Genomic DNA, 14,174 nt, shown 5'->3' on the forward strand with positions numbered 1-14,174 from the left:
GTCTGTGGGCATTTAGCAAACATGAACCTGCTGCGATGCACTGACCATTGAGGTGGGTAGGGAGGTTTAGGTACAAACAGGAGGGAGGGGGTCTAACAGGGCAGTGAACAGCCTGAAGTGGCTACAGGAAGCCAGACAGTAGCTTGGTTTTAGTTTGTGGTCTGCACTTACCCCTGAGCCCAAGTAAACGTCCCTGGTGGAGGATTACAGCTACAGTAAGAGAGTCGGAAAGGGGGGGGAGAGTGGACAGGTATGACAGCAAAGGAGAATTAATGAGAAATATGAGGATTCCTTTAGTCTGAACACTAATATTAAAAGTCTTCCTTGTTTAGAATGTGTGTATTTTCTAGTGTTTGTTTTGTTGCCATGTTTATTAGCTTTTCCAGCAAAAAAAAAAAAAAAAAACAACACTGAAAAGACTCCTCAAGGCTGATTTTTCTGAGGTGGGGAATCATGTTAAGTGTTGTAATCCAGAGCTCGCCTGATGAGTTTTCAGAAGTATTTTTTGCTGCAAGTTAGTAAGCATAGCAAACAATGACCTGTGCTAAATGTAAGGAAAATATAGACTATGTAAAGCAGACTTTTGTGTGTTTTTTGTTTTTTTTCTTAAAGACAACTTCTTAAAAAGGTTAATTCTTTATTTGATGAATTAATGGTACAGACACGCTCCGACCTGAATGAAAGGATGTAATGTAATGGAACACTGCAATGACAAATGTTCCCAACAAACACAGAATCCTCCGTTACAGAAGAATTGTGCTTTTTCATGCGAGTGTACAATAATAAAATCACATATTGTCATGCACTTAAAACTTGTATCTCCACACCAAAGCCTTTCATGTTCCACAGTACATTTACTAAATCAAGCCTTCTAAGGATTTTACATTCAACATTAATGTAGTTCTATGTTCACAATTTACTAAAATGGACATGCACAGCACGGCCACTTTATTGGGGTCTGTATCTAATATTAGGTTGGACCACCATTTTCCCTGAGCACATCCTTGACACCACATGGCACAGACTCCAAAAGGTGCTGGAAGGTGTCATGAGGGATGCTCCATTCAGTCTTTAATATTTCATGCATGACAACTGCACTGTTCAAGTTCAACCCAAACACAGTTCTTCAGGGTACAAGTACATCGTTGGGTGAACTTGATTCGGGCTGAGGCATCGCATATCACATGACCATATTTGCATCTCTAATTCAGGGCGATGCCAAATCCAGTGAGGAAGACAGGTTCTAATACTGTGCCCAGGCAGTGTACGTAACCTTACAAAATCTGGTAATTAACATCAGTGGGAGAACACAAGTGCCGCATTTGTATACAAGACAACTGAAAAGCATTGGTCGGGATAATGACAAAAAACTGAAATGAAAAAAGTGAACTGACTTACTTTCAGTAAGAGGAATGGAGATTATCACCCCATTCCCTGTTCCCACCCACAGACGATTACAGGACACCATAAGCGCTGTGATTCTTACAAAAGAGAATCCAAGTTTGCCAGTACCTGGGAGACCGAACAGAGAAGCATTAACAGAGACAAAGATACCCACATCAAATGCAGAGCACATCATAGTAAAATTATTGTCATATTAACATAATCATTTTAAAAAGTGCAATCCTGAAGTACCAAAATGTTGGAGCTTACGGCTTCCAATTATAGAGACACAGACTTAAATTAGTCTTTGCACACAAGGAGTGTCAAGTATTAAAATGTTACATTTAAATGACACTAAATTCTTTAGAGCCACTCATTGACCAGACTGGGCTGTTCAGCTGAACAAGAGGAACACATTCCAGCAAAAGGGAGGTCTTACAAAATAATGTCTTAAATTCAATACAGTATGTTATTCATTTACTTCATTGTTACTTGAGCATCTTATTGAAGTACATTCTGCATTATTACATGGAAGCACTTAAATACTCAGCTTAAAATATCCACTTTCTGAATGTTAACTTTACATTGAGTGAACTGATCCCTGTGGGGGGGGGGGGTTTGGTGAATTTGACACATTTATGGCATCAATAAGCACCTAAGTATAAACGAGCAACAAACATCCCCACCACTAATTAGTGGTCACAGTTAATTCCCCAACAGATTATTCTTCCTTATCCATTTTCAAAGGGCAACATTATAAAAGCCACAGATTGCTTTTCTACGGGTCTTGTGGTGTGTTCCTCCTATCCGTGTCAGGCTCTGTCTAGAAGGAAGGCTATATGATCTCAATGTCTCCTATTGAATGTCATTATACCACTGTAATATTACTGAACAAAGCAAAAACATTTGCATACCTAACATTTTACTAACATATGGCTCAATGTCCACATCTTGCAAGTGCTGGTAGGTGTGTGCATGGTAAAGCCGCAGTGTGGAGTCCAGACGGATGGAGACCCAAACACCGTCTCCTACCCACGCCAGCTGCCTCACCTGGCTTTCCTTTCGGGGATGTGCATCAAATGATTTCTATAAGAGAGAAGCGCATCACATTAAGGTGTAGAATTATAAAAACTAATATTTACACTGCTCCAAACAATTACAGCATAACTGTACAGGTACAGTATATTACGGTTATAAATCCCCAAATCCTGTATTGAAATGATGTCACTCCTCAAGTCAATTTTAGAGAAATGCTAGAAATGCTCATCTATGAATGCTTGTATACACATGCTTTCTGTACACATATGGAAATTTATGAATGAGAGGATGCCGTTCAGCCATGCTTGTCCAGTTCAGTGATTCAGCATCAACATGTCTGAATATCCTGTAACTGTATGGAGCAGTGTACACATTGGGTAATAGTACATGATTGATAGAATTATTAACATTAAGTGACATAATGTGCTGTAGCAGCAAAGTCCCTAATCATGAAATCCTAATGAAATCTTAACCTACATTAATAAGAACAGAGGTCAAAACTCTCCCTAAACTAGCTATTCAAACAGACACTCAGTTTATTCAAAAATTACAAATTGGAAGATGTGCAAAAAAATCTCTTGGGCCGTGTGTCAAACTTCTAAAGTTTTAATGACGGTTACATAAAGCTGTAGTTAATTACTTCTTTACCCCAGCTTTGTTATTTTAATGGTTATTTTAATTGATGCAATGATGCACTGAATATAATGCAAACAGTGTTTTTCAGAAACAGATTCCCCTTACTTCTATTTTCATAGCCTTTGGCTGCACAACATAGATCTTGTTCCTGTATCCACACCACACTTTGTCATGTACCACTGTCATACAGCGAATGGAGTGGTGAGGCCGCCCCAGGTCCAGAAGGTGGTAATTTGTTAAATCCCACTGGCCATCTGGGGGGAAAATATATATACAGTTATAAATAAGTTCTTCACACTGCAGACCTATTAAGAAGTCTAAGAAAAATAAACTACTCAAAACAGCAGACCAGCAACGCTCACAGTTTGAGATAGATAGAGATAGAGATAGAGATATAGATATAGATATACACACACTTCGTGCAATTTTCCACTAGTGAGGTTAACTTCTAGATGAACACAGATTATCAAAATCACAGCACTAAGTCACATAAAACCAAAATCAATTGTTTTTACAGAAATGCTACAAAATGCACAATTGACTTTCAAAGATGAAGACAAGGTCCAGTAATGCAAGTATACTGTACGCCTTGTTTTTCCTCTCTAAAACAGCCTAAGATCTCAAGTACATGTGCTTACAGCAGCATCATTGAATCACATTTTAAGCACACCATGAAAATAATCCAGGTGTCCTTTAAATCAATACCATACACAAAGATCTTCAGTTTAACCCACGTCTGAAGGCACTCATTAATTAATTATAGGCCCATTGTAGATGATCGGTGATAATCTGAAGGCTGTACCCTCTCTCATTTTGTCAATTGTTTTCTTCTTATGATCAAACTCATCTTACCGACTCCCCTGTGAAAGATGGCTAAAGTTCCATCAGCTAGTGCCACTAATACTCTTCCTTTAACATGCCTGCAAAAAGAATACAAAACAAAATTAAAAAACAAATTACACAATGATTCTTGAAGAATTCTCAACGGAATTCAAATCTGCTAAAACGAACAGCTGTTTTGATAATAACATTTTTCAAATAACGTTACTAAAACCCTATCATGAATGGATGCATTAACTTTTGTACAGAAAATATTATTCAGGTAAAACTATGTTATAGCAGCTATAGACTACCAAGTTTTACTACAATTGTTTATACATAAATTATTCTTATGAAAACACAATAAGGGTTCTGTGAAAACTAATAGATTCTGCTTATGTATGCTGTGAGGATAGCAATCTTTTATACCAACAACAACATACCAAAGTTACTCATGATCTTCAATGAATCATGCTATTCCTGAAGATTACCACTAGATGGGGTGTTCTAATAGAATATTATAATGGATTGTCATTCTTATTTTTCTCTGTTTGCTGCAATGCAATTATCCAACCTTGGGTGAAATTACTTACACAATACTGAGAATCGAATCTTTGAGTTTAATTGAATGGAGACACTTCCTCCACTGGGCCACAGAAGAGTGAACATACAAGCTGAAAATATCAAAGACATATTTTAAAAGGGATACTGCCATCACTAAAATACAGATCCATGTGAACCAAATTTTAAAAGAAGACTTTAAACTCTAGCATCCAAACAAAGTATATTTGATTAAATGTATGTATGCAATATTGTTCTTCACTAATAAAGTGCTTTACCTTTTCTGTGTCCCGTGTTGTCAGTATGACAGTGTTATATGTTCATATTGTTGACTATTTTGACATTTTTAAAACCACACATCATGGTTCATAAATCAACTGGGCAATGCAGCAGATCATACTCCCTCCTGCAATAATGCTGCTTTTCTGTTCCCACAATGGGGCACTCACTTCAATCACAGCACCAGCAGTGTTGCAAAAGGGAGCATGAACTTGATACACTGATGTTTAGAAGAAAAGTTATTTCTCCTGGTGAATGTTACCAATTAAATACTGTACAAATGTTTTTTTTTTTTTTTTTTAAATCCCTAGTTGACATACCTATTATGTGTGAATAAAAATACCCAAACAAAATTGAGATGATGTGGAAATGATATTTCTGCGACATGGCAAACACGAGTTACAGCAAAGGTAAAGCAATGCGTTTCTTCTAAACACTACACGGGGTTCTGGAACACTAAGCAAAACAAACAACGTAATAAAGCAACTGACAAGCCCTGCACCAGGTCCTGGAGACTCTGGCCACACTTATCCATGCTGTTTTATGTGTGATCAGTTCAAAACAGATTTAGCAGGGAGCTGATTTCTCCAATTCCTAGTATCTGACCATTTGTATAATATAATATAATAAGCAAGGGGAGGTCTGGAACCCAGTACTGGGTTAATTAGTACACAACTATTATGTCATTTACTTTTCTCTTTACCAAACATGTTTCTAAAAAGCTATGCTTTGTGCATAAAGAACACAGTAGTTCTATCACTGTTTTTTTGCCATTTCTCATTAAGGTCGAGGGCATCCCTATTTCCCCACTAACTACTTATGAAAAATGCAAAAATGAAATTACATTAAAATACCGATTTAACAAATGCAGATATTGAGAGCTCAGAGTAGTAGATTGTAATGGCTTAAGATACCGATTTAACAAATGCAGATATTGAGAGTTCAGAGTAGTAGATTGTAATGGCTTAAGATACCGATTTAACAAATGCAGATATTGAGAGCTCAGAGTAGTAGATTGTAATGGCTTAAGTTCCCCTATCAATACATCTGTCTTGCAGTATTCCAGACTATGTTAGTTGCACAACAAATCTACCCATGGGCACAGCTCTGAGTTCTACAACCTGTATTTATCTTCAAGCAATACCCACCATCCGTTCTGGGCCCCAAGCCACATTGTAGGCAAAGCACTGCTCATCTTCTGTGCCTCCTCTCTCACAAGGTCCTGTTCATCGGGAAGTGCAGACACATCATCCTTACATAATTCTGACTCCCTGCAACCAAGGAAACGAAACGCAAAAACAGATCTTCAGAGCAGGTATGAGATGGGTATATTAGAATCTTCCTCACCCATCAATCTGAAACAGCTCATTCATTAGTTTAAATGTCAAATTGTTAGACCATGGCATGAAATGCATAAGTGATACATGGGTCCGAAAAGTGAAAATCTACAGATTACATTAATTCAGATTAAATAAGGAAAGTTTTATCTGACATAAGCAGTTGAAATGAACACAGTTCTGTTTTGTCTCATGCAGAACCCCCTCTCACATGATAATTTATGTGATATATTTTCACTAGAAGGCAATGTGTAATATTTTACACTAATGACACTGATGGAGTTTTGATTGCATTTCACAAACAGACACATAACTTTCAAACAACTTTTTTTCCCATAAAAATGTATCTTTTCAACCATGGTAAGACCAACCTTGTACAATGTGTTAATTTTCAATAAGGATAGTATTTCTGCAATCACAGCAGTTACCCTGCAGAGAGATACAGGTTGTTGTATTACACCTTCACATTTCTCAGAATACCTGTTGTGAAACACTGGCGAGCTCTCGGAGGTGTTCTGCACCCCCAGGGGGTCAGTAAAGACGTGCTCTGTGTAGATTCCTGGCTGACTGGTATCCGCAGCATCGTCCCCTGACTCAGCGTTGGCTTCTGTGGCCTCTGTGGCCTCCTCTGCTGTGGGAACACCATCATCTGTAGTGACACTACTTTCTGCATCAATCTCTCCTGGAAGAGAGCAGTACATGCTTAGGTAAAGACACAAACATGCAACTTTCACTGCTCAGGGAGCTAAAACTGTTAATTAACACCCATTCTACTACCACATAGGATGCGGTATGTTAAAATAGAGTTGACCTCACATAAGTTTATATCCCACAAGTCTATTAAATTCTAAAACAATTACAGCTTTCTGTGACTATTAGTATAATGCCTGTTTTTCATAAATGTCAGGTCTCATTTCATGCCCTAGTGTTACTAAATAGCTTTTGTAAAACTAAAATGTGAATGGTTGTTGCTTCCCCATACCTGTGAGGCGTTCTGCAGTGGGTGAGCCGGCGACGGGAGTGCGAGCGGTCTGCGGTACAGCAGTGCTCTCGGTAGTGCAGCCGACCACAGTGATCCCTCCCAGCATGCTGTCACTTCCTACTGAGCTGTTACTGGCCACACTGCCCGTCAGGGAGGCGTTGTCAGTCTGGCTGGGTTCCACGTCTCGGGGGATCTCCTCTCCTGCAGGATAGTCTGTCTCGCGTGCTCCTGAAAATACATGCCTGGATTAGAAACGCACAAGCCACCGAGGAATTTCATATAGAAAATATATCACTTGCATCTAATTTGTGGATTGAGGTTGTCTCCACTTGGTCCACTCTCCTGGATGGTTTGTGCATGTGCCTCTGGTACTAGGAACAGGTCAAGCCTCCTCTCGGTCATAAAACGGTCTTAACTATTAAGTGATAAAGTAAACTTTTTACAGTCAAAATATATATAGCCATTCTTGATTCCGTGTCTTTCTAAAAGTGGTTTGATTTTTTTCTTTGCTTTAACATTAAAAAGGTATCTTTAAAAATCCAGCCGACTGCCTCACCTGGTACGCTTGCGATGCAAAGGACTTGAGAGTTGCAGACAAAGAAATTATCCAGAATGTTGCCTGGCTGATTGGCATCTATGACTATGACTTTGGTGGTAGAATGCGTGCTTGTGCAGACCCAAACCAGACTGGAGAGCTCCTCATGTTGCCTCAACTCCTTCTCCTGCTCCTGTGTGACATAATATCAAAAAGGTAAAATGGAAATGGGAAAAAGATGTGCCATTGATTTGTCCAGAGGTTAAATCGAACTAGGATTTACACATATTTAGGAATACATATGTGTACCGAGTACGAAGCCAAAATCTCAAAGTGTTGTGGCTTTTTCGTTTCCTGATGAAGCCCTATGACCCCATTATGGGCACCCATCTTATGTCACAGGTCAAATTAACCAGCAGAGGGCTTTTTTGGTACCTTGAGTTCCTGTTCCAGTCTGTCCAAACTGCTCTGTGATCCTTTCCTCTGCTTGATCCCATCAGTTTCTGAGCCAGTGACATCGTTATAGAAAACGCTGGCCCCAACAATTGAGCCTCCATCCCGGGTCTTTCCTCCCGACAAGTTCACCCCCGCTGCACACCACAGCTACAATACACAGAAATACAGGGAATCCAAAAATGCAGGTAATCCATGTATTCCTTCATGGATCGATAAGTGCTACATTTCTGATAGATCCAAGTTGCATATTTTCATACAAATACATAGTAGGGTCTGCTGTAGTTCTCGGAATATAACGCACAGCCATTTACATGTTATTGAGGATCATGAAGCCGTGTGCGTGGAATGCATTGAAGCGTGTTATCTAGGATTCCTTTTTCAAATTTGATTCGTTTTGCTGTGATCGTGCAACAAACACGGGAGCGTGTGCACGTGTTGCGCTCGTAGTTTCATGTGGTACTTAACTGTTCTCAACAGTGGCAGATCTAACTAAAGCCACTGGAATATTAAATTCGGGCCATTTAGATTGATTGATGATAACCGAGTATCTGCACTTTAATTGACATTTCTTTTCAAGGCACTGGTACAGCTACTCTAATAGAAAAAAAAGGTATAGCAATCTAATTTATAATACTGAATAATTTAATGTCTCAGATTTTAATTTGATGTAATTTTCAAAATACATGTATTTGTTTATGCAGCAATAACCATTACACACACTTTCCTCACAATTTAAGAATTACAAAGGTGGTGAAAATGGACTATTTTAGTTACGTTCCTCAGTTATTGGAAAACAGCAATGTGAGCACTCCACTTTCCTCTCCAAGAAGAACTATGAAACACTGAGGCTGTTTCTATCGGGTTTACCAACTTTGCAGTTTTTTAAAGCTGCCGGAAATTGCCGATAGCCTTAAATCAAGGACAGTATAAGAAATCTTGCCATACCTTCATGGAAGCATCTTTTTCATCCAGCGGTCTGAGATATACAGGTACCGGTAAATTTTTCATCTTGTTTTCTGCCGGTCCACCATTTGCTCCCTACAGACAGACATAACAAACAATAAAAAAATAATAAAGCCTGACAGTAATTTAAAAAAAAAACACAAGCCTAGAAACATATGGTTAGAATACAGGAGACAGTCAGAAAAATAGTAACATAAAGGTCCATGTTAAAACAGCATGAAAATGTATAAATGTTTAAGATGACATAATTGGGACTAACAAGTGAGTTTGACATATCCATCTTGTTCAATAACAGAATTGTAAAATGTTTGTAGCATTTCTCTAAGATGACATGGTAATAACCTGCTTGTACTTCTGGGGCAGACTCCATCCATAGGCCTGTATTCTGCCATCTTCTTTCTGTACATGTGCCTTGACTTGTTGGTACTGTACCCTTTTCTGTTCTCTACGAGAGGCTACATTGCCAGAGTCAGTCCTGGAAAAAATGCTTAAATTAGCTGATTAAATAAATCAAGCCCCAAGTGACCATCAGTCCACACCACAAAACCACCATATAAATCTTCACAAATTTGGCTCATGTTGACACCTTTCTTTAAATGTTAATATTCAAATACCCATATAATTTTAAATAATTAATTTGCATTCAACCAGAACAGGTTTAAAAACATGCTAAATAAAAGCCTTAAACCAGAAACAGCAAATCACTAAAACGTGCACATGGCCATGGATATTCTAATAGACAGTGGGAAGGTTTTGTCTATGAACACCTTGTTATAACACTAGCAAATGGGCATGCTTTGCTATCCCACAGTTACGAAGGCATATTCTCATTTTCAAATCAATCCAACAAGTCGTTCACAAGTAATGAGTCACAGGCTTTCACAGAAACAAACATCCATACAAGAAAACACCGGAGCTGTATTTTCAGAATCCCCCTGGTACATGAGAATATGTGAATGAAACCCGTACTTACTCCTCATTGAGGAAATCAAATGCTTTTGATTTGTCACTTGGTAGTTGAGATAAAGTGGTGCTTCTCTTCTTAACAGTCGGGGTGATATGTGAGGTTGGTGCATTGTATTTAACATTGACTGGGGGCTCTGGCTTCTTAGTTGTAGTACTTGAGGGGCTGAAGAGCCGGCTGAAACTGGGATAAACAGAAACGAGAGAGAAAAACTAACAGGAATGCAGACAGAGCAGCTGAATCAGTTGGACCAACAGTGGAGTACATCATTGGATTGAATTCCCTCACCCCCATGCAGCGGTACAGACAGCGAGCAGTACCGGTAAAACAAGATTCCCATCTATCACATTGTTAAAAAGTAAGTAGCTTCAAAAATTTTGTTTTTCTTAATTTTTTGTAGGACGTTTGCAAACATTCTCAGTAGTTCTTACAGCAATTACTCAAATACCGTGCAGTTTTTAGTTTTTAATATAATTATATAGTATGTTAATGTGCTTTTCATTTCTACAAAGACCAAGACTGGCTGATCTATGGTCAGTGGTAGGCAATTATAACAGGAAGGCAGCTACTTAAACTCAAGGTAAAAGCACATGACATTTGAGTAAATCGCAATAAGAACCACTTAATACAAACCGACAATCAAAGCTACTTACTCTTTAGCTCAAGTACTTCAGTGCATCAACTCCCAGATTGTCAAAGGCTCATAAGAAACCTCAATCAAAGATAATCATCATCACACAGCATTAACTGTATTTGTGAAGTCCCTTCAGCCACAGAATACAAAGCCTCTGTAACTTGCAACAAATAAAACAAGGCATGTTTCCACATTCCTGCATATGCATATGGGGAGATCTTCTGAATATTCTACATGCACACCCATCCCTCACACTCCATTCTGCTGAAGCTTCACTGAAACAAGCATGCACTGCCATAACATGGATACCAGACATAAGGTTGACAAAAGAAACTGGGGAAACACTTTCAGTTGCTTGTTGGGTCTCTTTTTGCGAAGAATTCCACAAATCTGATCCATTCTTGAAATCTAGTATTGAGGTTACAATCTCATTATGTTGCAGCTAATATAAAAAGTTCTGGAAATGAATTGGGAAGGGATTGGGTCAACCTCATTCTTGACTTTAAATTTACCAACTCGCTGCTTCCGCTGTTGGCCGACATGCTCTGCAGCCAGTAAAATGGTTTTGACTGGAAGATACTGCCGAGTTGAAATGAAGTGAAGCAGTGACAGACTACCTTTTAAAAACGGAAATATGTTTGTTATAACGTGTGTCTTTTAAAACGGAGACAGATTTAGAGATTAGCTAATAGAAGTGCACAACAGGAAAGATGTATGGATTTATTTAACTAGCTTAACGAGCTATAGTGTTTACTCCAGTCTTTAATTGAGCAACTGATTTTACAAAACCAGAACCAAACAACTAAAAGTACTACTATTCATGGCCTTTGAAGTACTCTAAAGTGTTTTGCTTCTCAGTTTTCCAGCATTCACATGGAATTTTCTTCTTTGAAAAAGTTAAAAGACTGGAGTAAACTCTTTGAAAATACGGCCCAACCACGTTTAGGGTTTGTAATAAATGCAGCTGCAGATGAATCCTTAACTAGCAGCGAAAGAGTCTTACAGTTAGCAGTGTCTTTTAAAACTAGTCCCAGAGGACCACCTGGTTTATTACAAGTAAAATAATGACATTTACTTAAGGCCTTCTAGATGCTGTTCAGCATTTCCACATTACAAATCAAACTTATTGTAACACAACTGAACCAGCCTTTCTTGGAGTTCTCAATCTCAGTGTTATGCGTTACAGATTGGTGGTATCCCTCATTTTTTGTCAACCAGATGAATATGGTTTATTAAGCAAACATGCTTTTTCAGTATAATAATTTGGAGAAAAAAAATATATATCTAAAATACTTTCAGATTTTTTTTTTGTTATGCCAGACATTCTAGAATTGTGTGGCATTTATAATTTATGCACATGTCAATTCTGTTGCATATGTTAAGTCCATTTTGATCAATCAAATCAATTTTGCAGGTCATGAAACCTTTTTTCCAATTCTTCTAAGGAGGATAGAAGAATTTTTCACTTTTTCAGAGCGCTGTTTATAAACACTTCAAGAAATAAGTCTTTAAAACAGACTTTTTTTTTTTTTAATTACCCTTTACAGGAATTGTGAATCCACTGGGATCACAACAATTCTTTTAAGGATAAGCCCAGGATAACCACAGATAGGGGGTTGATGAAATCCATGGTGACACCTCAATGCTGTAAAATGTTCCAATAAAATACAGCTGTGGCTTATCCCGATAGGGTGTAGGTTTAATTAAACAGATCCTGAAGACTGAAAGATTAATTTCCTATCCTCATCCAAAAGGGCAATATGATATGAGACTGAATATGAGAGTGTTAGAAGAAAAAAATAGGTTTTAAAAAGCACTGCAAATAAAAAGAGAACCGCACCACATAACCATCTTTGCACATTTCCAAAAATCCAAAGAATACCAGCAAGGGGGCTGCATTTTATAGCAAGTACAAATTGTCCCTCAGATATTAAACAGGACTGTTGATGTTCCTTCAAGACTTAATTAATTCAAAACCTCATAAGTAATTATTCAGCCAGAAGGCATCTTTCATATTTGGAAACACTCATTGTAAATACCCAATTGATGCTTGTTTTGTTTCGGACAGGCAACACTGTGAACTTTATTGGACATGTTTTGTAAAGTTTCCTTAATATTAAAGATAGGACTGAAGTCACTGTATTTTGTATCTTGCTCTTAATTGTACTGTAATTCTTGATATGTATTTTTTGTACACAACTGTAAGTCGCCCTGGGTAAGGGCGTCTGCTAATAAATAAATAAATAAATAAATAAATAAATAAATAAATAATAATGTTTTTTTCGTGTTTGAATATTCTTTCATAACTTAAAACAGATATATGAATGTATTCTTACATTTTGAATCTGCTGGAAAAGAGAAGTATAACTAGCATCATATCATAGTAAAAATAAAATAAATCTATTGGGATTAAGTTGCCCTAGTACCCCATCAAATGACCTATTTAGAAAAGGAGAATAGCCACCAGCCACATTTAAAACATATTATAAGTCATTTCAATGTAAATGAAAAACAGAAGCAAAGCTGTATATAGAACCTGTTGTGGTTTTAACGTTCAGAATGCTTTGTCACGGACATTCCGACTAAGGGAGATACACTCTGCTAATAGGTTCCAATAAGGATGTGACTTATAATGAGCAGTCGAACATGTGTTATTTATTTCCAAAGTCATTTATGCACTGGTTTCCTTTGAATGATATATATTTGAATATTTAAATATTTGTTCCAACACTTACTCAAGGTCACAGTAAACCTGCAATGTTTAAATTAAATCTAAAGGAGCAGCAATCCACTCCCTAACATTAGTTTAAATGCAGTCCCAAGGCTGGTATCACTTTTGCTGCTGTTAATGGTAGGGTGACTGACTGAGGCAAAAGAGGCTTAAGATTTACCTACATGCTGGAGATAAAAAAAAAGAAATAAAACAAAAAAAGGGAAAAAAAAGAATTTAATAAAAATCATAAATTAATAATATTTGCATTTTCTTCAAATTACACACATATATATATATATATATATATATATATATATATATATAAAAAAAAATTTTTTTTTTTGCTGCTTACAACTGCCAGATACTGGATTTCTTCTTTTCACTCATTGATGGATTTTCTCTTGACGCTCTGTTGAGAAAGGAAAAAATTTTTTTAAATCCAGTTAAGATATTGTACTACAGATTATTTTACACCAAAGCCGTGTTTCCATCTAAAAATCCCACATCATTTCCAAATTCAAAGACATCACTAGCATACATCCCCGCCATCGCTAAACTGAAAATTCGAGCCATCAGTGTGATGAAAAAGATGATCACCACGACATCAATACTTCTACAGAATAGTAATTCTCAATAACTTAACTTAATAATGTACTACCAAGTTTCATTGAATAAGCTTTTCCTCAGATATTTGCAAAAATGTAAGAGAGACATACAGATGGATGGATGTACAGACAGACAGAAATAGCCCCAGAATCTGATATTGTCAATAACTTAATAATGTTAATACTATGTTTAAAGACAATTGGAAAAGCTCTTCTCCAGATACATGCAAACATGTACAAAGTGTGACAAACATACAACTGCTTCCACT

The 14,174-nt window shown here is 37.4% G+C and overlaps 1 protein-coding gene across 8 annotated transcripts in view; it reads right to left on the reverse strand.

Annotated features, from left to right (window-relative positions):
• LOC117423324 (C-Jun-amino-terminal kinase-interacting protein 4-like) overlaps positions 1-14,174 on the reverse strand; it is a 72,783-nt gene that overhangs the window by 5,958 nt on the left and 52,651 nt on the right. For 5 of the 8 annotated variants that reach the window (XM_034038900.3, XM_034038887.3, XM_034038895.3 and 2 more), the window contains 15 exons: positions 13,653-13,709; positions 9,963-10,136; positions 9,332-9,464; positions 8,972-9,064; positions 8,006-8,173; positions 7,592-7,763; positions 7,036-7,263; positions 6,534-6,735; positions 5,865-5,987; positions 4,470-4,550; positions 3,910-3,977; positions 3,163-3,311; positions 2,298-2,469; positions 1,399-1,512; positions 172-210 (listed from right to left, as the gene is read on the reverse strand). In XM_034038900.3, coding sequence (XP_033894791.1) covers positions 172-210; positions 1,399-1,512; positions 2,298-2,469; positions 3,163-3,311; positions 3,910-3,977; positions 4,470-4,550; positions 5,865-5,987; positions 6,534-6,735; positions 7,036-7,263; positions 7,592-7,763; positions 8,006-8,173; positions 8,972-9,064; positions 9,332-9,464; positions 9,963-10,136; positions 13,653-13,709 — 1,973 coding nt within the window. The remainder of the gene's footprint in view (positions 1-171; positions 211-1,398; positions 1,513-2,297; positions 2,470-3,162; positions 3,312-3,909; positions 3,978-4,469; positions 4,551-5,864; positions 5,988-6,533; positions 6,736-7,035; positions 7,264-7,591; positions 7,764-8,005; positions 8,174-8,971; positions 9,065-9,331; positions 9,465-9,962; positions 10,137-13,652; positions 13,710-14,174) is intronic. The other 3 variants (XM_058989912.1, XM_034038899.3, XM_034038901.3) reach the window with 1 other exon arrangement.

Source organism: Acipenser ruthenus, chromosome 17, assembly GCF_902713425.1.
Source record: "Acipenser ruthenus chromosome 17, fAciRut3.2 maternal haplotype, whole genome shotgun sequence".
Classification (NCBI taxonomy): domain Eukaryota; kingdom Metazoa; phylum Chordata; class Actinopteri; order Acipenseriformes; family Acipenseridae; genus Acipenser; species Acipenser ruthenus.